General features: G+C 34.1%; 1 protein-coding gene across 1 annotated transcript in view; it reads left to right on the top strand.

Moving 5' to 3' along the window:
* LOC113982579 (adhesion G protein-coupled receptor A3-like) overlaps window positions 1–27,001 on the top strand; it is a 261,837-nt gene that overhangs the window by 143,765 nt on the left and 91,071 nt on the right. Inside the window, exon 12 of the mRNA XM_027710970.2 lies at window positions 4,500–4,715. Within this exon, the coding sequence (XP_027566771.2) occupies window positions 4,500–4,715 (216 nt within the window). The remainder of the gene's footprint in view (window positions 1–4,499; window positions 4,716–27,001) is intronic.

The following is a 27,001-nucleotide window of genomic DNA, read 5'->3' as shown; positions in this document are numbered from 1 at the left end:
TGAGTGAGTGAGGAGTGAAATTTTTAAGTAAAGACAACAGGATCCCTTGTTGCCTGAAGATTTTAATATGCCTTTACGAGAGGATTCTAGCCAATTCTTGCTTAAAGCATTTAGAAGATTATCAAAATAGGTCTATCATGTGATGAACATTACTGATTTGGGGTTAGTTTTAGTTTTTTAGAAGCAAACTGTAGCTGTTTGAAATATTTTTTTTTAATTCCTTGGCCTCCATCTACACAAATCTACCACTTGGATACTGAGGGATTGACATTTGTACACTGAGACACCGTCTTTTTGCCAGTTTCAACATCTAATTAGTAGAAATACATCTAAATCAAAAGCTTGAAACTTACCCTTTTAGAATTTTAGATAAATACTTTAAAGCCTTATCTCTCCTTGGGTTAGTTTGCTTGCTTGATTTTGCTTGCTTGATTTTAAACAACCTTTATTCTTTTCTCAGTTGTCCACTGCATTTACACGAAAATACTATTAAAAAGTGAGTTCAGGTATCATTTCAATTACAGCAATAATGTATAAAAGTAAAAGGAAAAAAAGGAATTATAAGCTGAGCTGAATTACTGAGTGAGCCAAGTAACATAATAGCCTTAGTTCCTTCACTGTATGTTTTCAGAAAAGCAGTCTTTCAAACAAAGACAAAAATATATTGGACTGTTTTCTGTAGGAAGGTTTTTATTTAATTTACACTTATATAAAAGAATCAAATTTGCTAAAAGTATATTAAATACACAGAGACATTAATGTCCCTTCTAGAAGTATTTTTCACTGTGATAGCTAGGAGGGCTCTGTTGTTTTCTGCTTAAATTTCTTTTAAATGTCAAGTGAGAAAGGCCACCTTTTTTTTTTTTTTTGTCACTGCTTCAGGAAGCTGTTGACATTACTGAAAACAGTAATTCTGTGTACTCAAACTTAGACCTGTGTCACTAACTGTTTGGCCATGCTTTGTTTTTTTGCTTCTTATGGTTTTCTGTAGGAGAATTAGTTTACTGTTGAGTGCAGTTTGTAAATAAACAAAGCTGTGGAGTATTTTTGGTGTCATCTCATTCAATACCAAACATTGGGAGGCCAGCCAGCAAGCTGTCTCACAGAAATTGCATCTACTTTCTTTATTTTAGGAAACAGCAAATAAAACCCCCAAGCTTAGGTAGGCAGTGGCTTATAGTACAATTTCCAAAAAAAAGAGTAACTCTATAAGCTGTGTCAGCCGTTGTCGCATAGAATCGTTTAGGTTGGAAAAGACTTTTAAGATCATTGAATCCAACCATTAACTCAGTACTGCCAGGCCCACCACTAAACCATGTCCCTAAGTGCCATGTCTCACGTGCATGACTGTGTTCCAGCATTGAAAAGCTACTTGGGAGCCATGACTGTTACTCCTACATCAATTTTGGGACAACAAAAATGTTTTTCCAGTTCCAGGAGGTTGGGGAATGACTGATTTCAAGGTCAGAAATATACCAGGATGGATAACTTTGTTTAGATCTTCTTAGGTTTCCCTTGCTGTCTCATGGCATACAAAACACTCTGCAGGAAGAGTGACCACTAGCAGCTTTGCAGTACTAGACAATTTCACATAAATATATAAAAATATGATATATTTAATGTTTCATGTAATAATCATACAGCGATAAAACAAAGAAGACGTTGTTTTGCTGCCCGAGGAGCTCCAGCCCAGGAGTGCTCAGGTCCTCAGCTGTGGTGAGGCCAGGTGGGGACACCAGGCTGCAGGTCAGCGTAAGGAACAGCCCCAGTGATGGTGACCAGACCCAGCTGCATCCTGGTGGTCACCAGGCCAGGTGGTGGTGATGAGGATGGCCCCAGGTCAGTGGAGGACAACAGGGCTGGAGTCAGCCCTCATGGAGCTCAGCTGAGGCTTTGGAGTAGCTTCAGCTTGGCACTGGACCAGAAAGAAGCAAATGGAAGCCCCCTCCAGAGCAGAGCCCCTGGGTGCAGCCAGAGAAGCCAGGGGTGCCTTGGGCAGCCAAGTGCTCTTGGGTTGGGTCTGTATGGCTAGCACACCCAAATGAATTTCTCTTCGGTGTTGTTCTGAGGCACTTTTTTGCTCCTGCTTTTGTTTTATTTCTGTGTATACATGTTAGATGTGCAGTTTGAAAAGGAAGATTTCCTTTTGATAACAACAAACGATGGTAAAACTTACCTCAATGCTTCTGTCAGACACGTGCAATAGTTTTAAAACCCAGCCCCTGAAGAGCTTTCATTTCACTCTCCAACCAGTGAGACTGTCAGAGTATTTTAGACAACATGGCTCTTTGTTTGTATTTTCAGCATTTGCAGCCTTCAGCACTGCTCTCAGCATACCCAGGTAACAGTCCCCTTTGGTCCTTCTGCTGAGTGGTGCCTTTATCAGAGGTTTAAGAAATGGACAACAAATTATCTATCATTTTCTGCATCTGTACTGCTTAGAGACAGGATTAACTGTGGCTTGTTTCCATGGATAATTTTGCTCTGGGTTCATCTGTATCCCTTTTGTAGCTCATTTTGCAATCCTACATAATGAACACTGGTTTACCTTGCATTTTGCCCATCTGTTTCTAGGTGCTGACAGTGGCATGTTCACACTGTTTAGACATTATAAGGCCTTTACAAGTAAATTTTGGGAGTGGAAAACCCCAAATGATTAAAGAATTTAATATTGAAAATTTAAAAAATAGAGTTCGCTGTTGTGAAATCACTTGTATCCTCATACAGCATTATCTAGCAATCGTTCTGTTCACCACTACCCCACCAATGTAGTGTTATGCCCATTGTATAACAGAAAACATGAAGCTATGAATAATTAAATGGGTTTTCCCAAGATTAAAGAAAACCTGTTAACCACGGGAGCTTTAACTGAGTCATGGAGCTTGATTCCTGTGATATGGATTATGGTATTCTGCAAGGAGTACAATTTGTAACTCCGTGAAAGGCTATCTACAGATGATACAAAAACTTACAGAGGGAAACCTAGTTTCAGATTTTTTCGGACTTTTCAACAAACAGAGACTGGATTTTTAATGCAAAAGGTGTTTGATTCTTACTATCTTTGACATTTTTATTCAAGTATAAAAAATAAATCACCATCAGGCAAGGACAGAAGAGGTGGAAATTTCATATAAAAAACAGAGTTTTTAGGAATTTAGAAACAACTGAAAAGAATCTTTAGGGTACTTCTACTTCATAAGTAGAAGTATATTACTTACATATATAAAAAAGTATTAAAATATATTGTAAGCTTCTAGATTTTGTGTAATTTTGACAAAAAGTAAAATGCTTAATGAGACTTCATGACTTTCATTTTGGAACTATGCAGAATCACCAGTGACTGAAGAAGGTACATTCAAAAACCATTTGATAAGTTCAAAAGAATACTGGCAAGTCATGCACTGTATCTAACGCTAAAATTTAATTTGTTCTGGTACTGTGGTTTTTACACAGTTAGGTTACCCTTTATCCTGCTCTGATTTTTTCATACAAAACATTTTCTTTAGATTCATTTATTAACATGAATTAATGCCATTTTCTTCAGTGAAGTCATTTCTTGTCAGCAAAATGCCCCGAATTCTGAAGGATTCACACCTGTTTTTACTAAGTAGATTTACAGTACTTCTGTACTGCTAGCTTGCATAACAGAAGCAAGTACAGTAAAGGGATTCTGCTCCATTGGTACACTTTCCCTGCTGCTAAAGTTGCTCATTTGTGGCTTAACTCAGGTATCTTTACATTGCAGTCAGTATGTAAAATGCATACACTCACAGATCACTAAACAATCTATGCCTGGAAGCAGAAACCATGTAGTCCTATTGGTGTGGTACCAGTCTAAGCTAGTTAACCTGATCGTAATACAAGCTGTTTATCTCATGCACAGGCCTGTGATGAAATGAAAATACTAGTTTAAGGATAGAGATGCATATCTGCACTCTGCTACAACCTCCATGTAGACACTTCACCTTGCCAAAGGGTAGGCCACAAACCTACCTGTACATGGTGTTGCCTTGAACCACGTAGTCGTGTTCAATATCATAATGGAATATGATCTATTAAAAAAAAATATTCAACTGCTAAATAGCTAAGAAGGTTTCTGTTTAATTTCTGGGGTAGAAAGCACATCCTTGTTCATTTTTTAAATAATTCTTATACCCGCTGTTGCTAGTTCTTTTTATAACTGTATTACTTTAATTCCAGATTCCATTGAAGCTAATAATGACACAATTGCAAAACTGATATAGTAGTAACTAATATAACTGATATAAACTGATACAGTCCTATGGAAGGAAGATTTGAGCAAACCCACTATGCTGTTGTACAATTCTATATCCTATTTTTAAATAAATTCTGTTTTCTTTTTCACCCTGTGAATTTATATAGAAGTCTATACGTGCACAATCCGTTATAAAGTATATGCAGTAGATACACAATGAATGTAGAATAATGCAATTATGGTTAATGACTTTGTGACATAACTGTTCTCAATGTTTTCACAGGTATCTCGTAATATTGCTCTGGAAGCCTTTATGATCAAACCATCTAGTTTCACGGGAATGACTTGCACTGCCTTCCAAAAAATATCTACAAATTCTGACAAGTCAGAGATGCCTGAGATGGGAAGATGGGAAGCAAATCACCATCCTGATCTATATTTGAATTTCAAGTGCAACACTGGCAATCTGAATGGTTCTTTGGTGAATTCTTCTACCAGGGTAAGTCGGTACGATTGTGAGTATAAGTTATCTACTTTAGCTTGTTTTCATTAGTACCTTTAGGCAGCACACTGATTTGTAAAATGCATATTTGTAAAATGCAACTTTTATGTGTTAACATTGTAAAGTGGTTAATAATTTCAACATGTAAGTGGGCTTAAACTGGTGTATTGGGTGTAGTATATTTTGTTGTGCTAATGTGAATAGAAATGAGTACTTGCCTTGTTTCTATCTCTGGTCTAGTTCTGCAAACTTTTTTATGTGCTATGTGTAAGCAACCTCTTTAAATGAATGTGGAAATATTTGTTTTAGTGAGGCACTCTCAGGGGATTTTATATTGCAAAGATGTATTTTTTAGGGAAATAACCTTTACTTTCACTAAATAATATTACACTATCATCTGGACTTTATACTGAATGGGTGTTATGTTTGACTTTTTGAGTGGTAGCTGAAGAAAATAATAAATAAGCCTCTTAATAGAATGTGCTGTTTTTATCAAATAATGAAGTGGAACAATTAAATTTTGATCTTGCAGGAAATGGAATTTTGTATTTGGCCGAGCATGTTATTAAATTTAAGTATTACAGTGTTGAATTTTTGTTATCCTTAAGCTGAATCTCATTTTAATAGGCTTATTTCTTGAAATATTTACTATGAAAAAATAATGCTTTTTCCATACTAGTTTATGGAATTTGAAAGTATTTTGATTGAAGTTATTTTCTCTTTGGTACATTTTCATTTGTCTGGGCTATGCAGTCGGTGATATGGTAGTTTGCATTCTCAGGGACTTCTGCTATAAAGGGTCATCTTAATAATGGAAGAATAGGTTAAATTTGTTTCCTTCAATGGAGTTCATTTTTTTCTGTGGACACTGCTAACATATCTATCTATATGAAAGAGCAATTCTGAAAAGAGATTGTCTCTGAAAAGAAGCGAGTTTGCCATCCATAAGATGAAACCCAAATGTCAGGGATCTACAAGTTAAAATATTTCTGCAAGAAGCAACACTGGAACACTGCAGCATATGTGGTGGTATTATTGACATAGAAATATACATGGGACTACCTGAACTGGAAAGCTTTCTTTATGGGCTCTACCAGTATATCTTGTACTCCAGAAACTGAGTTCCAACATTTTTAGTAAGTTAGTCTCTTTATACTTGGATGGTCTAGCGCTGGTGAATCTCTATTGTTATAAAGAATCCTACCATAAGTACAAATTTCTCACCTCTTCTATGAGTATACATGTGTCAAATATGCAGAGTGAGTTCGAACATTTATTTGAAGCCTTTCTAAAATGTTATCAGAATGTCACAATTTAATGATCTCAGTAAAATCTTTCCTTGTGTGCTTTGAACCTACCTGACTTTAAACCATGTACAAAAGGGAAATGCTACTGATCATATAAAGAAAGAAGCTAGGAGAAAGTAAGCTTGTTACCATGCAAAGCAATTTTTGAAGTATGTGATATATATTCTGACAGAAGTGACTTTATTAGGTGGATCACTAGTTATCACCTGTATATGAATTTGTAACTGTTGTAACAGCACAGTACAGGAGATTATAGATTCAGCTAAATGTTAGTTACATGGATTTATATTTTAACACTAAGGTACACTCAGGTTTTAAATGTGGTATGTGAATAAACAGACTGAATATATTCCTTTAACTTAATCCTGTAAAGCAAATTTTCATTCATTGTTGTTCTCTGAAACTTTTAGGCTAAACACTCCTTTAATTCATTCTGAAATTAGTTACATTTCTTCACTCTTTAATGCCGTGATATATAGAATTGCAACTGATAACAGAAAATGGGATTCTTTATCATCATCATCCACTAGTAAAATTATTTCTATATTTGCTCAGTGGAGACAAACAGTAAACCTTCTTGACTGTGCTATGCAAAGTTTAGGAAAATAGAGAATTTGTGATGGAGGTCAGAATTGCTTCTTTTATTGTATGTGATCTTTGGAACTTCATCTTAGATGCTGAGCTTATTCTTAGAATCTTCCTCTATTTAATATACGATTAATGATGAAGAAGGGAAAAAAAACCTAATTAAAATCACTAAGTACAAATGGTAATCACAAATTTAGTTTACTTCTAATAAAAATGTGAAAAATTGCTTAAGAAGCTTATTAAAAGGGAATGCTTATATATTTTTGTGCTAAATAGTGTAGTCCTCTTTAAACATTACATCTGCACACTAAACATAAACAATAGGTCATGTTGCCTGTTGTTAACAAATTGCACTAATCAGCTAAAAAAGCGAATACTCATGGAGCAAACTGTGGTCAGTTGATGGGAGAAAGCTGAAATAGATGAGCATAAACTATCTTGTTAGTACAATCAAAGCTTTGGTAGTTTACTCATAGTGATATTTCCTGACAATGGTAGGAAATTGATACTAATTTAGTCAGTGGTTTCCGGTACATAACTTAGCCTTATCTGGTTACTATGGGATAAAAGCCTCAAAAAGGTTAAGAAATATCAAAATTTAAATCAATGAAAATTAAATAATTTAAAAAGTGCTGAAAGAGGTCCACCATTAAGGGATGTTCAGGAGACAACTGTTAAAATATATTTATATTTCCTTGTGGTTCAAATATGTAGTAGATCTTTTATAGACTAATTTGCAGTGTTTTCAGATACCCTAAAGCAAATTATTATTGCAGTTTGATACATGAATTTTTATCTTTATATCTAGTTCTGACTCTGTAACTAATTGCAAGTCTGAAGAGAATCGTTTATGACTATTGCAGACCGAAGTTGCGTCTGGTAGGATTTAGACCCAAATGCTTTCTCTTAGATCCCATTTATGCTGTTAGTAGGAGGCTTTTGCTGCCTGACTGTACTCTACTGGATGGGGGGAAAAAGGCTTAGATACATATTCTGAGTTTTTGATACAGTAGCATATATTTTGACAAAGTGGTTGTTTTCTTCTCTGGTAAAGTAGGCTTAAGGGGGGATCTTCCCAGTGTGGGACTCCAGACTGAGATCCCATCACAGGGATCTGTGCTCCTGAGGCACAGTTCTGTCCCATGAACTGTCTGTGGTCTAAGGATATTGCAATAAGGTTATGACAATAACACCCCAACAAGGCTGTTGTAACATTTGAACTAGGCCAATGTGAGAATAGCTTATGAAATTTTAGTGCCATTCAGTATGAATCCAGTGCCCAGTTCCCATTTGATACCAGACCTGAAGCATACTTTGAACCTAATCTCTGTTCCAGCCTGATCCTGCAGAATATCTCCAGTGTTCAAAGGTAATCACCTGTAACCCTTCTTCTGACTCAGTAAAATTGCTTCAACACAGAATGAACCTTTAAACTTCGTGTACTGTGGTAATGAAATATGTGGTTTATAGGGAACTGTAGATTCAGTATTTGCGCTTCGACTTTAAAGAAAGTATTTTATTAGCATAATTTACAGTTTCAGCTTCATTGAGAATGCTTGTCAAATGAAAAGTCTATTCCTCTCTTTATTCTCCTGACACACATATTAATTGGAAGTGAAGATTTGAAATTTCAGTAATATATATTTCTTATGTAATCCCTGACTTCTGAAATTTGAATTCCTCACAATAGTCTCCATGCATTCCATTTAACTTTTCAATTCTATTTATTTCTTCTGTGCCCTGAGCCAGACTGACCTTTTGATTTGTCAGGTTGTATTACAGGTGATGTCCAAGTGATAAAATGTTAAAAGTTAAATTGGTACCAGAGATGCTAACCACAAAAACAAATTCTAAAGTGCTTTGACAAAATCCTGTGATTACTTGCTTATACCACATTTTAGAAATGTTCTTGTCTCAGATACATACTGGAAAATACACAATCAATGCAAGAAAAAGGTTTTGTCTTGCATAAAATAAATTTGAATTGTCAGAATGTAGATATAAGGTATACATAATGGTAAATGCATAGGTAAAATTACCAGGAGTGCTGAAAACAACCTCATGCAAAGATTTCCACCAAGTGAGAAGAGGGTAGGGTAAAGCACAGAATTAAAAACCCAAAGAGGAATTGTGAAGGGAAAAATTATTGTTACTAATTTAATTCAGTTGCTTATCCATTTTAAGATACATTTTTCCGTGTTCAGGATGCATGTGTACAGAATTTTTTCAATACGTAAAGATCAGCTATGGAAATTTAGAATTCAAATAATGTACAGAATTTGTGGACAATGTAATACAAATTAATATATTTCCTGCAACTTGCACTGAAGATGACTCATTTTGATTTTTCTGGTTCAGTCTATCATACTAAATGTTCCCCACTCCAGATCTTCTTTCATTCCATTCTACACTAAAAAATTGCACAAATGTTTTTCAGTCTCCTATTGAGAAGATTCACATTGAAATATTCCATAACCACATACATCATATTAAGAAAATACCATCCAACATACTCAACAAATACTGTTATGCTACAGTGTGTCACAGTATATCGTTAGGGTAATTTTGGGGGGTTTTTCCTACTGTGTAATAACTAGTAGGTTGATAGGCATCATAAATGTAGCATGAATTTTGTTGGCATCATCATTTTCATCATGACTGCCTCTAATTTCCCAGCACACATTGGTTCTTAGAGAGTATTGCAGCACTTTCCTCATCAAATATGATGAACTTCCAGTATGTCTGTATCATACAGAATAGTACAAGATTATAATTTTTGTTCTGATTGTGTAATTTTTACAACTGCAGAAAGTATACAAAAAAGAAAACACTACCAAGCAAACAAAAAATTAGTTTCTCAGTTTCATATGTATGGCATATTACAGCAAGACACTAGGCTCAATGCTGAAATACATAATATCAAAGCCTATTTTGTTTCAAAATATCTTTGTTTAATCTTGACATATTTGTAAAATATTTTGCAAACACGTCAAGATTAAAAATTCAGGTCAAGACATTTCATGTTACACATCAGAATTTGCCCTGTTGCCTTTCCTTTGGGAAAAATGTTTTGCCCATTTTTCTCTGTTCTCTATTCTTTTTTTTATGTGTCTTAGTGGCCAAAGCATTTTGCTCTTCTTCTCTTGGATGATGATATTAATTTGAAAATTTTCTCTGGGAACATACAGGAAAGTTTGCTTGGGTGTAAATTTGATGAATTGATTTTACAGTAACTAATCTAGGACTGTTTCTCCTTTGTCCATGAGTAGGTTGTGGGTACTGTCACAAAGGTATATCTTATGTGATGTAGGCATTTTAAAGTTTATTGTATTTTACCTTCTTCATACTTTTACATTTATTCTACTTTTAAAAAAATCTTTTAAATGTAGTCTTAACTTAGTCCTCTGCTGGTTTTTATTGTGATTTAGAATCTGTCAAGACATACAGTATCTATTTATTCAATATTCTAAATAATTACATTCATTATAATTTTTGCATTTAAAATTATTTTTTTTAGATTCTTCCTTATTCTTAGATGTAATATCTAAGAGGTATCAAAAAAAAGTAGGTGTTGGTATCTCTCTTATTGCAGCCAAGGAACCCTTGTTTTAACATATAATTTAAAATAAGTAAAAACATCTAGCAGTGTGATACATAAACTGGTATTTTCTGTGCAGGCATTAATTTGCTTGCAGGTGGATTTAGATTGTACACTGAATATTACCTATGGAAAAAGCTGAAATGTCTGTCGTTCAGTTAATTAGAGAGTTTAATTTCAAATTCAAAACCAGACAAGACAAACTGCCCCTCTCTTTCCAGAATGCTCAAATCACACATTTTTATATTGATACCTCTTACTACTACTTCTCAAACATGACTTTATGTTTTTGTGCCTACTACGACACCTTCAAAATTTGCAGTTTGGTATTCTATGTTCAATATACCTTCTGTTTATTTTTCTCTGCACGTGCTTCCATGGTCTTTTATAATGTGGATGGCAATCCTGCACTTACAGATCTTTCTAAACATTGAGAAAATGAAACAGTGCCAAAATACTATTAATGCATGTGTGACAAATGTCAATTATATTAGGTATACAGAAGGTTTTCTACAATTCTTGTATTTGTTTATCATATGCTTTAACACATAAAAATTAATGTATGTTATGTTTTTTGAAGGTAAGAAAAATTTATCACTTTTTTCTGTTTCACAGGTGCTTAGAATGAACTTTAAAATGTGTAATTACAAGCTACTGTCCTTTTGGGTTTTTTATCATGTCCTTTTCCACTTCTCTTTTTTCATATATATAGCTTATTCTGCAAATAACATCAGTCATATGGAAGTGTTTTCTGAATTTCATTGATGTTCCAGAAACATGTATTATGTTTAAAACTTAAAGTTGTTTAGCCATTTAGTCATACTCCTTTAATGTTAGGTGTAGTTAGAACTCCAGACTTGTATGTCTGAAGGAGTGAAAAGAATTCTGAATAGCTTGAAGAGAATAAATATAAGGACAAAAAGACTGTGAGAGTTAGCAACTTGTATTTGATATAAATTGTTATTTGGACTCACATTTGCTTTCTTGTGAAACAAGCTTCTGTTCCTGAACACATGAAGCATATTGATTTTACATATGCTGTCAATATATATCTGAGAGATGTGCTGTCACTCTGTAATCCACAATGGTTGGGTAAAAGCCTGATTTTCAGCACCATTGCTCTTGTTACAGGAAGGTTCTCTTTGGGATTTCCCGAAGGGCATTATAAGATTAGTTTCCTTCTTATAAACTATCAGACTCCTTCATGTGCATTCTGCTGTTAAATAATAGTTTGTACACTAATTAAGATAAATCACGTAACAAAAACGCATTGACACTGTAACAATTATTAACACAGTACGTTAGTTGTGGGAATATATTTTAAGTTAATTTAATGGTACAAAGGTATTAATGAACAAGTACAATACTGAGTACAAGAGCAAGTCCCAGTTCTGCTTTGACTTCTGAGGACTTCAACCCCAATTTTCTCACTATATAAAATAAAATACTCATCATTTTCTTGCTGCATAAATGATAAATTTTTCACATTTTTATAGAGCTCTGCGTAAGTTAAATATTTTTAACTACTCTTTTCTAAACTCTTCTTTCTGATGTTTATTTTATTTCCTCAGAGGATGATTGATACCATGTAACAGAACATGTATCAACATCCAATAAATAATTACATTTTGTTTCTCAAAATCTATTCACCACATAGTTGCTTAGATAATTGATTGATACCTATTTTTGTTGTTACAGAAGGCATATCCAATTTCTAAATTGATACTTTTAGTAACTGTAGAAGTGTGTTTAGAAGTATTTACTCTTTCTTTTTTTTTCTTTTCAGTGTTGGTTTCTTGGCTTTTGTTGGACCACTGATGATGACAAAGGGTTCACTAAACAGATTGCTTTGATTATTAGGAGATTATATGGCTGGATTTTTTTTCTGAATGTGGGTTCTTCACCTAGAAACTCTAATTGTTTCCTGACTTTCCAGCTGTATGTGATAATCAGAGGAAATGGCCAACAGCACAGAGATGAGGAGGTTCCTTTGGAGGATTCAAACCCTGCAAACAGCATAAAGGTGTTCACTGAAATGTGGAGTCTTTTTCCTTATGAAAGTGACCATGTTGGCTGGAACTCCTCTTAAGGAAAATGCAGCAGTGTATTGGGTCACATATCAAAGATTTGTGAGTGGTTTTTGGTTTTGTGGGTGTAGAGGAATTAATCTGTGGGATTTTCTGTGTGGTAGTTAGGATACTGTAATTGTTATATTGTAGGAGTTTTCCAGAGACTATATATAGACAGATAGAGATAGTCATTACTGAATATGTAGTGGAAGTCAGCAATGGAATACAAGTTTTCAGTCTGGGAACTGGGTATGTTACTTCTATGTTAAAGGCACAGGGTGGACCTAGGGATGCAGTTATGTGGAATGCCCTCTTTTAAAGGGACTTATGAAGAGATGACTATACCAGTGAGTTGATTTATGAAAAGAGTAGTATGGCTCAGAACTGCCTCAGGAAGTGACACAGGAAGTGAAATTTGAGTTAAAATATTACTGCCAATATTGCCTTGTTGTTTGCTGTTTATGAAGAAATTATTTCATTGGGCAGAGTGCTGTTTCTGTGGTTTTGGTGGGCTTAGCTGGGAGAAGGAATGCAACCTTGGTTTCTTTGTTACTTCCAAAAAAGTAGATACTAGTAGAAATCTCTAACATTTCTTTTTTGAGTTGAAGGATTTAGTGATTTGTCTTTATGCTGGGGAACTCTTTCTGCATTATTGATTAATGTATGGTTGGCATAATATATATCTAGGAAAGCTTGTAAATTAGTTGAATTGTAATTGAACATAATACATTCAGACCTGGAGAGTGCATATGGGATCATACCATAAGTTCCTGACTGTGAGTTATAAAAATCCCATTTTCAAAATTCCATAGTGCTACATAAGAATTAATTCATTATTATAAATTATTGTTATTGTGCTCCCAAATTGTCAGTGAAGGAACTTACTGGTGTTAATTGAGTTTGCAAATCATCAGTGGTTTTAATGCCAGATTAGTTTTTAATGAAGCACTTAAGCTCTGCTTTACAGAGAAAGGAATTTTATGTAGATATTAATTGTTTGACTTCATACAGAGACAGCCATTCTAAGTGAAGTTAATTTGCTTCACAATCTCTTTTTAGTGAATGAAACTCATAGACAACTTTCCTTTGTTTCTGAGAGAACTTTGGGATGAAACACAGACATTTCCTTAATGAACTTGAGAAAACCAGAAGGGTTTAAATAACTGTTCATCCAGGCCTTGTACCACTTTCTTCTATTAGTATCAATGAATGACTGAAAAGTAATTTAAAAAAATACTAATCAGAAATTGCAATTGTACTTAAAATGGCTAGAAATATTCAGTACTTCAGGAAGAAACTTGAGTCTAATGTTGTTTCAAATGCTAGTAAAAAGTGTTGAATTTAGGAATACAAGAAAAGCTGCAAGGGTCAGTCTAAAACTCAGTTTAGACTTGTTTCTTACCTCTGGTAGGAGTCTAATAGGCTAGAAGCTTTGGGAGACCAATATGTAGAGAAACGCAAGTGTGGTTGTACATTTCTCTTGCATGCACCTTTGTGTGCCTTATGGATTTCCTCAGCAACAGACAGTATCCAGGCAATACATGAAGATTGTCAATACATGAAATTGGTTCCTTTTTTTGGAAAAAAATATCTGAACTTTTAAGGCTTAATGTTTTAGGTCTTAGAATACCACACTTGGGTTTATTTATTCACTAAATTTTATTATATTTGTTCTTGTATATAGAAATCGCTCTTTTTCTTAATGTAACAAGAATGGAAATGTACAAACCTGAGGAGTTATGATGATCATTGAAAAGTCTGTTAACATCCTCTCTGTATGCATGGAAATACATATTCGTTAAGTATCAAACTGCGGTCCTGGAGGTTTTCTGCCATTAATCCTTGTGCTAGAATTTTTTTCATACATCCTGCTAAGAAGAAAAAAAGAGGGAGAAAAAAAAGTTGGCCAATTGTTTTAGATCAAAACAGGCTGGAGACTATGAATTATGGATAGACAAGATAACACTGATTTGTATTCTTTTCCTAAATTTAGGTTAAAGCCCCTCAGACCAAAACTCTGATGAACCAGAATTGAAAAACACAATGACTAATTTGGTATGGACAGGTCATACAGTAGATGTAACAGCTGTGTAGCGTATGCTTCACTGACCAGCATATGCTGCTACTCTTAAAAGAAAAAGAGTAAGCTTAGGACTTGACACTTAAAGAAAAAGATCACTTTTCTGTGACATTATATTACAGAAAATCTCCTGTATTTCATAAGCTCTCTTTGATCAGTACTGTGTAAAGTGTCTTAACAGATTCAAAAGTCTTACTAAATATAGTCTAGCAAAGTTGCATATAATTATCAAAGTCATTGAACTGAAGAGTTATTTACAGCTATGTTGTGTTTCTTCAGCCTTTATTGCTGCACTTCTGATGATAGCAGTCACCTACAGAAATGCCACAGAATATCAAATATACTATTTAAGTGGTACTGATCGTTTAAATGTGTACATTCTTAATTGCCACATAAAATAGGATTAAATGTGTATTCCTGTTTTAATAGCTCCTGTTCACCAGAACTATGGTTTTTCAGTCTCTGTGGACTTTCAGTGTACTTGATTGATTTGGCATCTATATTTTAATCCTTTCTTTTCAGAAATTTCATGTCTGATTTAAGTGAAGTCTAACAGGAGTATATGTCAGAATGTATGTAGTGTATTCAAATATATCTTACCCTTAGAGTTTGTTTTAATGATGTCAAATAAATCAAATAGCGTAGTCAAGCTTCAACATTGTTTTCTTCCACAGTGCAATTTGGTAGAGTTTCTGTAAGGAACTTGCAAAGAGGATCAGACTCACTGGACACCTTTTGGTACAGTGCTTCTCAGTGTTTTGTTTTTTGGGAATTCAGTTAAGTGTAGAACATCACTCTAGACATAGTTGAAAACTGGCAGTGAATGTTAAAATCTACTGATAAGTGACTATCTGCAGTAAATACTCAGAAAACCTACAGCTATACTATTTGGGCCTAATTACCATTGTATAATCCCAGTGAAATCACTTCACTGAAATCTGCGTTTATTTTAACTAACAATCTGTGTATTCCTGGAAGTACCCAGTTTGTTAGCACTTACCTAAAAAGAAAAAGGTTAACATAAAGTGACTAGGACACTACTTTGTATCTTCATTTGAAAAGCACTAAAAGGTTATCTTTTTCATTTAGCATTAGGCTCAGGGATACTTTAATATAGGCCAGACTTAAATCATCAGTGAAAGTAAGATAATTCAGTACATATTGAGACACTGTAAGCATGAACTGGTAACCGGTTGTTTCTAGTTGTCTGCTCATTCTTGATATGTGGTGATGTATTTGTTCAGCTTTATGCCAGTACCAGTTGCTTAAGTAGTAGATGTGCCCTGGCAATCCTGCTTCTTCTAAAACACTATTACCACTAGTAAGAATAAGGTATCAAGATGATGCATGATTTTCTTTCCAATATGCCTTCAGTTTTCAGGAATTTTTATACAGTCAATAAGAACTACCATGTATTTGCTGATTTCTCAATATCCTTGAAAGTGGTACAACAGTAAAATTGGTTTACCTTGTATTTCATTCCAAATAATGGAAGTAATAATTATTAGGATCTGAGAATAAACTTTCTTTAAAATTAAATGGGTCTTCTGCAACTGGAAAATGGTGGGAGAATCAAAAAAATGAAATATACCTTCTGTAGGCAAAATGTGCAGATGTGTCATGTGAAGTTGTTATATAACCTGAAAAGTCAGGGAGGAGATGTTTGTTCAGCTCAGTGAACAAGTACTGGAGTAAGGTTCAAAACTTTAGGACACTAAATTAAACATCATGAGTGCAAGAAAGGAACAAGCTACAGATTTCACATACAGCTATGGTGATGTCTTCATGTAACTGTGAAGAAGAAAAAAGTGTAGGAAAACTCTTCTAGGACTAGAACTCCTCTTGTGTCATTAGCTTTGCTAGTATGTTCTTTTGTGCTGGTGTGAAAGCATACCATGCTGATTTGCAAAGAAGAAATAGTGGTACCAATTCCATTTTACTTAATATTTCAAAGGGTTTGAAAGAGCACAAGCCTATCTCCTCAATGGATTTCAATATATATAGATTTCATATGTATATAGATTTCAATATGTATATATTGAAATAATGCATCAAATTTGAAATAATGCCTAAAAACGTGTTAAAAAGTAGTAAGTTCTGAGCTGCTGAAGATGCTGTTTTAGAACTAATAGTTTCTAGTGGCACTCCATGCATCATTTCTTCAGTTCTCTTTGTAAAAAGTTTAAGGGTTTTGTCTTCATGGAGACACTGAGGAAAATTAATCTGAATGAATTTTGAAAGTGAATTTAAGTGAAACTCAAATTAGGTACCTTATCCAGCATCAAAGTAGTTTTGACTCAGTTCAGCTGAATTGAATTAATTTATAAATTAATTCAGCTAAATTGAATTAAGGCCACTTAGTTATGAAGAAAGATATCAACAGAAATGTCTAAGTACAGTTTATTAATTTACTTTAAATTAAGACTTTTAATAACTTTTCTTGATCATCACTTGCATATATTCTTAATACATGTGCACTCTCCAGATTTTCCCAAAAATTTTCCTGTGGAGTGTCAGAGGCTCATTCTATACTTTTGCCATGTAGAAAAACTTTGTCTTTCTTGCTTAATCAGTCTTGAAAACATATTTTTCCTCTCCCTATTTCTCCATTTCACCTTTTTATTGCATTCTGGTCAAGTGTTTTTTTTCTGTTAAGCCATGCAGGAGGACTGGTGACCTCTCATTATCCCAATAAGAAGTAAGGTAGGTAATTTTCACTGTTGAACTACATACTGAAAAGTGTTGTATACTTTTTATCTCATGGCATCCCTATAACTCTAAAAGCTACGTAACACCTGAAATGGACATTTGCAAAACACAGTGGTCAGAAATCACTGGAAAGGCTTCAGAGCATAAACACGTGCTCAGAGTGATTTGCTTGACCATAAGATCTTTCAGATGTCATTAACAGTTTCATACTGTTACATAATGGTAGCTGTCTTAGCAATTAATTTACAATACCTTGCTCCCTTTAATAAAAATAAATTTAAAATAAAAAAGTACAGTGAAAGGATAGAAGAAATTATTCTGAGGTTGGTTTTTTTATGAGCTGTAAATGGCAACAAAATGAAAATGCAGTAAATATAAATTTACCGGAGTTATGTCACATAACAGGGTCATGCAGCCAACCCAGGGAAAGCACAGCCTAAAATTTAGTAAAAATGCATTTTAATTCCTCTGATTTTATCTCCATGAGTAAACAAGTGTGTAAGTCTTGAATGAAGCTGAAAGAAGGAAAACTTCTCAGTAAGGAGCCTCGAGAACATAAAATTTTCATAAATCTGCTGACAGAGCATGTCAAGACAGCCAGCTGCTTTTGTCATCTTATATCTGGTTATATTTTCCTATGGTATTGGCTCATAAGTACTTATTTTGTAGTACAAGCACATTATAACCCTTAAGCAACAAGAAAAATGCTTAGAGCTGATTCAGTTAGACTGTTTGTTGGAATAAATCCTGCTACTTCCTGCCTAATCACAGAAAGTTTTGCTGGCTATGTGACTGTGTTTTGTGAAGACACGTAAATCTCATATTGTTTGAAAGAAATGTCTCCATTTTCAGGTTCATCATATCTAACTCTGTTCAGACAAACTTGTTGAAATTTTTTGTATTCCAGCATGCTGTGAGACTTGTAGAATAGAAAGAGAGTTAAAGTAGTGAATCTATCAGAGCTGTACCTGTTATCCAGTCCATGGCTAAGTACAGGAACATTACAGTAGAAAATCCTGCTTCAGTGGTTATTGCCATAGGATGGACAGGCCATTTTTTTCTAGTTGCCTTCCCAGAGCATTAGATACACAGGAATCCATAATAAGAGAAGAATCCTCTATGAATGAGCTAAAATTTGTTTCAAGATCAGCTACTCTGTGAAATTCATGTGCTCTGACATTGTCACAATGCCATCCTCTTGCTTTATTAAACACTACTTCTTACAGTGTTTTGAAGAATTAGTCTTTAAAAAAAAAGTTAATCTATGTCTGGGATTTTTTTTATCCTTGCGTAAGAATTCCTTAGAACTTAAGTCAGACCTTTTAAAGACTTGACCATGAGGAATTGCTTATTCATTGAGCAAATCTTGAAGAATCAGTACAAATTAAGATAATCAGATCTGTTTTCACCTACTTCTCTTTCAGTAATTTGTCATTTTCTTCAATGACGTTTTATTTCTCTTTCCTTTACTGTGAAGTTCTGTATGTCCCTTTTTTTAGGATTTATTTTTCCATTGATTCTGTGTTCTCTAGAGGAAGGCAATACATTAGAAACTAATCAGGTAATTTTTTTCTTTTTCCAATCATGTGCTAATGCACTGCTTATCACTTCAGCTGATATTTAGCACTTTGGGGCTGTTTTTTCCTTTTTCTTCTCTTGGCAAAAAAAGCTGTCAGGCACATCCTGCCCTGTGGGGCTGCTTGTGATGCTTCTGCTTAGGCTCTGCAGAAAAGGTGATTGCCATTCTGTAACAAACTGAAAAACTCACTATAGAGAGGTGGTCTGAGTAAAGGCTGAATGCACAGTTACACTTCTGCAGTGCAGGAATTTTCAAGAAATCGGTGGTTTATTATCAAATTAAGGCTCCCTTACGTGGAGAAGGGTCTGAATGGTCTATGTTATAAGGGCTTTTCCTAGTATTTTTGGTAATACAAACTGAAGTTTGGTAGAAGATTTATATTTTCAGCAACTATAAAAGTTATAGTTATAGTTATGATTGCCTGAAGTTAAAATTATTTTGAATGTGACATTTTTCAATTAAAATCTAAAAAAAACCTAGTGGGAATTTCAGACATGATAAATAATAAAACTTTTACTGAATTGTTTCAGTAAATTTTAATTTTTTGAATAGTCTTCCCCTGATGGTCTTAGCAAAATATAAATATAATACTATACAAATTAGTAGGCAGACTGTATATCATGGTTGGCTTTGGTAAATTTAAAAAGATGTCTGCTGGAGAAAAAGAAGGCAGTTTGGCTTTTTTCTTGTATTGGATGTTTACTTAGCCCACAGTCAAAATAAAAAATATGTCATTACTAGAAAAACATTTAGGAATATGAAGATTCAACTGAGTAAAAACTCTTACTCAGGGATAGGAGCAACACCAACAAGGTAATACACAGTTGCCTCTGTGTAAATCTCTGCAGAGGACTCTGTCTCACCTCACCAATTCCTTGAGCTCCGCAACTAAAGCAGCTGAGAACAGGTAGGTCCCTCCAAAACGCAAAGTAAGGCACCTGTCATAACTCCAAATGTCACACCTAACCTCACATTTACTGAAGCTCAAAGTTTTGATACTTAGACACAGTGGTTTCCTATAATCACTGCTCTTTACAACTACTCTCCAATACAGTGTCACTCAGAAAAACTTATATCTATCAGTTATCACCGTTAACTGAATATTCTCTATGAATCTTCATCCTGCCGTAACTAAAATTTTAAACCTTTATGAACATTGATGGTGATGCTTTTATTCCTCACTTTAGATAAGATTTCTTACAAGTATTCCAAATTACATTTGTCGCAGCAATGATAATGGCAGCTTATGCACCTACACGATGAAGCTATCAACAAACAAGTTTGGCCAAGTCTTTTTGAAAAATTTATTGGTTAAACATTTCAATGTTTTTCTTTGACTTCGAAGAAGCCAGCAAAGGTTTCTCAGGTGACAGAATATGTTGCACTGTCTCTGATCTCAGTTTACAAAGGACAGGAATTAGGGAAACATCGTACTTAGTATTAATACTATTCTTCTTTTTTTTTTCTTAAATACAATGAAAAACTAATTCACATGGTTAGTGACAAATTCATGTCAGGAGTTCCATTACACAGGTAGCCCGCTCTAAGACATTGATAAAGGTCAGTATAACATTGAAAATGTTGCTAAAATGTTGAAGGTGTACAGGGTCAGGTATTACAAAAAATGACCTGTAACTTTGAAAAATAATCAGATTATCTCTGAACACAGCAATATCTTTATTATCATTCTACTCAGAAACACGTGCATGCTTTCAGAATTGTACAGGCACTGCAATAATACATGTAAAATAGAGAAAGGTGATTTTGTCAACTGAATTGAAAACAGATTGATACAGAGATAAAAATTGCTAGAACACAAGGGACATATCTTGCCTCAAGAGGATGGGTCCATTTTTACCCCTGATAAATCTATGGTAAGCTTGGAGTAATGGAGATGCAACTTAGTTTTTTTGACAAGTAACACACATCATTATGAAAAAGGGAGGAGGTTTTTATTAGCTGTCTAATTTACCAGATAATGGTCTGTCAAAAAAGTTAACCATTGTTTAACAAGGTTTTTTAAAAATACAGTTTCAGTATAAAAGCTGGCTTCTAATGAAAAGCAAGAATTCTCACGATTTTTAGGAAAATAGGATGCCATTCTGATTTACTAAGTCTTTGAAAAGCATAGTACAATCTTCTAACAAAATAGTTAAGAGTGTAACCTACTGATACTGCTCCAGAAATTTTATGTAAAGAATGACTTGTGGCCTCAGTGTTATGAGAAGTCATAATTCATAATATGCATGTGTAGCATAATGGGAAAAAGTGGTTGTGGCTGTACACCAGTAATACACCTTCCCAGGATTTCATGGGAAGGACTTCAACAGATAGAAAGTATTATTTCCAGATGTTTTGGGAGAATTTGAGAGGTAGAAGCCATATGCATAGTATATTTCCCTGATAAAGAAAATAAAAAATTAAATACAATTTATAACATTAAATTATGTTAACATTGTCAGAGATCAAAATATCGTAAATTTTACCCTTTACATATTTCCTCAGTTCCCTTTTGGGGAGCTTTATTCTTTTACTTTTTTCCGTGATCTTAGAACCATTCAGCCAGAAAAGCAATGTGGAGGTAAGACTTTTAGACTTCACAGATATAGTAAATTCTTCAGTTTGCATTGAAATCTTTGCTGCAAAATTGGAAAAGCAGTCAAAATATTGCACCTGTGTTATGTACACCATTAACCAAACAGCCTTCAATTCATCTATTTAGTATTCACCTGTTTGCTTTTGCATCATTGATGTTTTTGTTGTGAAAGCACTAATTATTTTCCTTCAAATTAAAGAAATTCAATGAATGATCATTAGACAGACTCCTTGGAGACCATCTCTATAACAGCTAGATAGATAATTAGAAAACAACTAGATTAGATAATTGGAAAAAAGTGATACACAGTACACATTGAGCCAGAAGTTCTTTATATTGTAGATTTGCCATAGAATCTTTTTATTCTGCAAAGTTTTTCTGTTATTTAAACATGTGCAATACGAACCCTGTCAAAATAGCTCAGCAATTGCTCCATTAACTTCTATAAATACCTAAATTAAAATAACTGCTACCACTGATGTAAGTTAAGAGAAGCTGGATAAAACCTTACTCATTATATTTCAGTTTTTAATAATAACATGTTTCAGTCCTAAATATACAAATTAATCAAACTAAATGTGCTATTGTAATAAAATAGAAAATAGAAATAAAAGAAAATGAAAGATGTGCACATTCACAGTGCAGTCACTGTGCACAGTTTGGTAGAAAATAATCATTAGGGCTCTCCAGTCACTAATAAGAACTGAACAACAGAACACAAAGATTCACATATTATACAGCTATTGAAAAATACCTGGTCAGTCATTCCTCTGGGCCTGTCTCCCACAGTCATATTTAAACAATAGAATAGTGCTTTTTTATTATTAGTTTACAATTTAATAATCCTTCTGTAGGGTCTCTGATCTCTGATTATTTGCAACATTTCAGTCTAGTTATGGTAAACTATATTAATCAGCACTTGCATATTTTTCCACTTTCACAAAGGTTAGTTCATATCAGGCTTGTAACTTCCATTTGTTAGATAGCCATGAAAGTCAGCCAAAGAGAGACATTAAAACTTTTATTTTCCTGATTACTGGCAATGTGGTAATATGTGGGGGGAAATGACTCTCATTACCAGCATTATAAACCCCAAGTCTTTTTTTTTTTTTTAAAGGACTGATTAAGGGAGGTGTGCCCGTCTTTGCATTGTTGATGTTAGCATGAAGAGCAAGCAGTTAATGTAGGGGCTTTCTGCTTTTCTTACTTCTATAGGTTGTAGAAAATAGAGGTCTGCTGTGTCATTATTCTTGTTAGAAGTATTCAGAGCTTTTCTTCTTTTTCTGAAATGTTCACTAGACCAAATTTAGATGAGAAGGCCGAAATAAATAATTATTTACTTGGTGTGGCTGATGTATTCTGTGCGGACCTGATCAGAATCAAAGAGATTTAGTATGACTAAGGCCAAGTGATGGATAAAATCATATTATAAAGTAAAATATAACCTCTCTTAAAGCCTCAATATCACTAACTCTTATGAGGGAAATAAACCAGCTCTTTAGATACCTACAGTTATATAAGAAGTGAGATATGTGTCACTGCTGTTTGTCTCTAGAAATATCTGCCTTTCCATACGAAGAATCAGTGGACTGAGGTATGAGCAGGTCTGTTACTGTGAAATCATATACATCTGTACATGGCTTAGGGCTGCATGATGTCAGATGGCTGTTTTCAAGCCTACTTATAGAAAATTAGTCTAAAATAACAGAAAATAGGAGTTGAAACTTTAAAATATGCTTGCAGTAGTTAGCCGATAAATGATGCGTCAGAAGTGTTAGTTTTGAAAAGGGTGAGTAGTTGATATGCAAATAAAATTGAAGTCTGTTCACAGTAAAAAGCATTAGTATTTATCATAAGTTTTATATAAATAATTTCTTTACTGTCATAGTGGGCATAGGTTTGATGTGAAATATTTACATAATACAAATAAAAGTATGCCCTACCTACTTTCACGTGGTGCGCAGGTAGCAACTTACAGAGCAGGATGTTTTGCTGCTGCTCTTTCTTCCCCATATATAGGTTAGTTCCATGGCTTTTCAAAGGCTTGAAATAAACTTAATGCTTCAGCATTTGCCATAACGTATAAAAATTTTTTGAGAAAGATACTGGGATAAGAGAAGAAGGAACCTACAATTACTTATCTGTCTGAATATGTAAAAAAATTTCAACTTTGGTCTTAAAACTCATTGAGGGAAGAAAAAATTAGACCCTTTTATCAAAACCTACTTCGTGAGAAGATCTGCAAGCACCATGAGCGATTTATAAATTTTGGGGACCATTTTTTCTACAATACTTCAAGTTTTTTTTCTCAGCATCTCAGGGCAGCATATATTTACTTGTCAGGCAGGGGCAGGGAGAAGAAAAATCAGTGTCATTTAGTTTCCTTGTAAGAGAGAAAGACTTGTAGATATTACGGGAGACAATGAGGGATGTAAGGCATGAAAACTGAATGAAGTGTCTAAATAGTCTTATGAAACAGGGGAAAGCAGTAAAAAAAATATCATTTGTGGAATAATTTGAACTTTTGTTATAGGATATATATATGTATGTATCTACGAGTGTATGTGAGAAGGAAGTACTTGGTGAAAAGTCTATTACTACAAATTTAAGTCTTTATGTCTGTTCTTAGGAAATAACTCATTTCAGTTATCTGAATTTGGGCATAGAGATACCCAATATGAACCTTTTGGAAAGTAAGTGTTGAAAAATCTCTTGGAAAAACAGTCTTCATGAACACTCTGTTTTTTTAGTTTTTCTCTAGAAAAAATATCTTCTGAAGTTTTTTGTCAGAAATCAGACCCTTCAAAACACTTCAGAATATCTTTAGTTTCTGACTGTTGACTGTTGTTTCCCAATTTATCTGTCTATAGTGAATTCCCTGAAGGCTGAGACCATCTGGTCCTTCAGTTTATTTAACTATTTCTCAGTTTTTGTGAGCTTTGAATTAAAACTGTCAGGCTCAAGGTTTATAACCATAATGATTTCTCAGACATCATTAATTTTAATGTTTCCAGGATCTGTTCCATTTTTTGCTCTTACACTTATCTCCCACAGGAGTAAGAGCTTCCTTTCTTGTAAAATGTGCTTTAAAAGTGGATTAAAATTAAATGATGTAAGTAGGGGGAATCACAGACTTGCAATCCAAATCTTTATTGCAGTTATTTCAAGTTTTCATACATGAAATAGATGTTTATGCATTTGCTTGCTTTCATATAACCTTCCATTACATATAGAAATAGTTCTATTTTGCCAGTGGGCAAATCTCCTCTAATGTGGGTGGTAATTATATATAGTAAGTGAATGTGTAATAGAGCATTAATTATTAACACATTCTATAAGTGTTAACCAGATAGTCTCAAAATACCTCTGTGAGGCTAATAAGTATTATTTATCCTTGGTTTTTTTTAATTGACAAGATGTACAGACACTGCTTTATAAATGCTGATGTTATCTTTCACCTCTCTTCTACAGGAATTGAATATTTACTATACATTCATTTAAATGCACATATCTCTTGCTCTGCTGAGAGAAATAGTTAACATTTAGTATCCCAGTGAATGAGTGAAATCTTACATGTTTTTATGGATCTTTTATGATACATGTCAGTCTTCTTATTGATTTTTAAGAAATATCTTAATAGTTCACTAGAAGTAATACTTTGGGTATCATGATCACTGCATAAAACCAGAAGCTTAATATTTATATAGACAAGAAAGATGAAAATATATATGTATTGACTCTGACTTTTTTGTGGTTATTTTGAATGCCCAGAGCACGAACTTATGTAGTATAATAGGTAAATCACAGAAATGTCTAGGAATTGCTGGTGTGCTTTCATTCTTGTTTTAAATTACAGGAACCTTAAATATTATCCTCTTAAAAAGAGGTATTGTAGCACAAGATAAATTAATTTAGAAAAAGGCTACCACATAATATAAATCTTGAGTCACATCACCTACTCTTCAAGTCCATATTTTCCCATTGCTACCACCACAGTTCCTTTGCTTTCCATTGCTGTGACCTGTATTACATGTTTATAGAATGAACAAGATTCCAAGTGAATAAGGGTTTACCAGACCTTAATAAGGGATCCTTCTGTAAGGATCTTTATACTTTTTACATGATAGACTTGCAGTTCTTCTTTGTGGTGTCTCTCCCATCTTTTAAGAATTGTGTAATGCTTTTGTTAAAACTTAGAAGTTCATCTATAGTAGGACAAGAATATTTGATTTCTTCAAAGGTTATCTGCTGAAATATCAATTCAATGGATTTCACACTTCAGTATTAATGGTTTTAGAAGTTTTTTGCCTGGAGAAGGGCAGCAGACTCACAATTGTAAATACATTATTTTGTATATATAAAGGAGGAGAGGGGGTTTTTTACTTGTTTTAGGACAATATTTTTTTCTTTCACTCAGAAGTTGAGATACTATTATAATTTTAGCAACCCATATTATGTACCAGTTATTATGTACCAGTTGATGCTATCATATTAACTAATCTCACTGCTTAGGAAATCAAGGATGCGCTCTAATTCTTTGGTTAAGATAAAGTTGCCCTGCTCATTCACAGACTAGAGAGAACTGATAAAGTAGAGCCACGAAACACGTCATCTTGACTAATCCAAGGACAATTCATCTTTTATTTCAAAGGTGTAGTTGGTTGTTCAGAATCATGCTCCACTGCTAGATACCATCACAGAGATTAGTTTTGTGAGTTGGTGTCACCAGGATAATCATGACCCATGTATGGCTCTTAATGGAAATTCCATCTGTAAAGACTAAAACTTCCATCTCTGTGTTTACACTGAAAATTAAATTGAGGTTTATTCTGAGTTTGTTTCCTAATTCAAACTGTTTCCATTTCAATTTCAAAAAGCTTTAACCGTAACGTACAATAAAGTGTAGTCCAACTTTAAAACTCTGGGCAGGTGTATAAGTCAGAGATTAGTGTTGTGGTCCAGCTCACCTCTATTATGTATTTCAAGCAGAGCTGAGACTGCATGTAATTACCTGAGTAAGTTGGCTTAGCTCATTCCTGTGCTTTGAAACAAAGAATGAGTACAGGAATTTTCCTAATCCTCCCCTGAAAGGAAGAAAAAGTGTTCTTGGCTTTTCCAAATTGCAGAGTCTGTATCCTTTTGGATGGTGTAACCAAAAACCAGGAGGATGGAGGAGGACTGCATGACAATGTGCATGGGAGAAGTTATGACCAGCCACCCTCCAATGGGGTAATTGTTCGGGTGTCCCTTTAGTTAGGAATTTTCCTTGTTTTTCTAATTTGGATGTTTACCCTTGGACAAAACCTGTGTCTCAGGTTTACTGGTATTCTTCTGCCACTTCACACATTGTCAAATGATTGATTGTTCAGGTACTAAAATAAAAATCTCAGTAGGGTTTTAAATTAAGGATTAGAACAGAGCTGTAAATTAACAGGAATGTGATTATCTACAGCTATGCAAAGATAGTGAAAATTAACACTGATTGCTAAGAATGACTGGATAGATACTTCTCTGTTTACAGTTATTAACCAGATGCTGCTTGAAGGATATTTCTCTGGTTTTCTATTTGCAGGTGATAAATTATGTCTAGAATGTAAAATCAGCTTTACCTTTTCCAGTATTAGGATATATTTAGGTCAATGCCACTGAAGGATATTTTACCACAAGAGGAGCAAATTCACCTATGTCTATCAGAAAAAGGCACTCAAATGCAAATCTACAAATCTTAGACTGCTGGACTGTTTATATAACAAAATG

Source organism: Pipra filicauda, unplaced genomic scaffold (genome assembly GCF_003945595.2).
Source record: "Pipra filicauda isolate LSUMZ 115617 unplaced genomic scaffold, ASM394559v2 scaffold15_size4787011_pilon, whole genome shotgun sequence".
Lineage (NCBI taxonomy): Eukaryota > Metazoa > Chordata > Aves > Passeriformes > Pipridae > Pipra > Pipra filicauda.
This window is presented reverse-complemented; position numbering and strand designations above follow the sequence as displayed.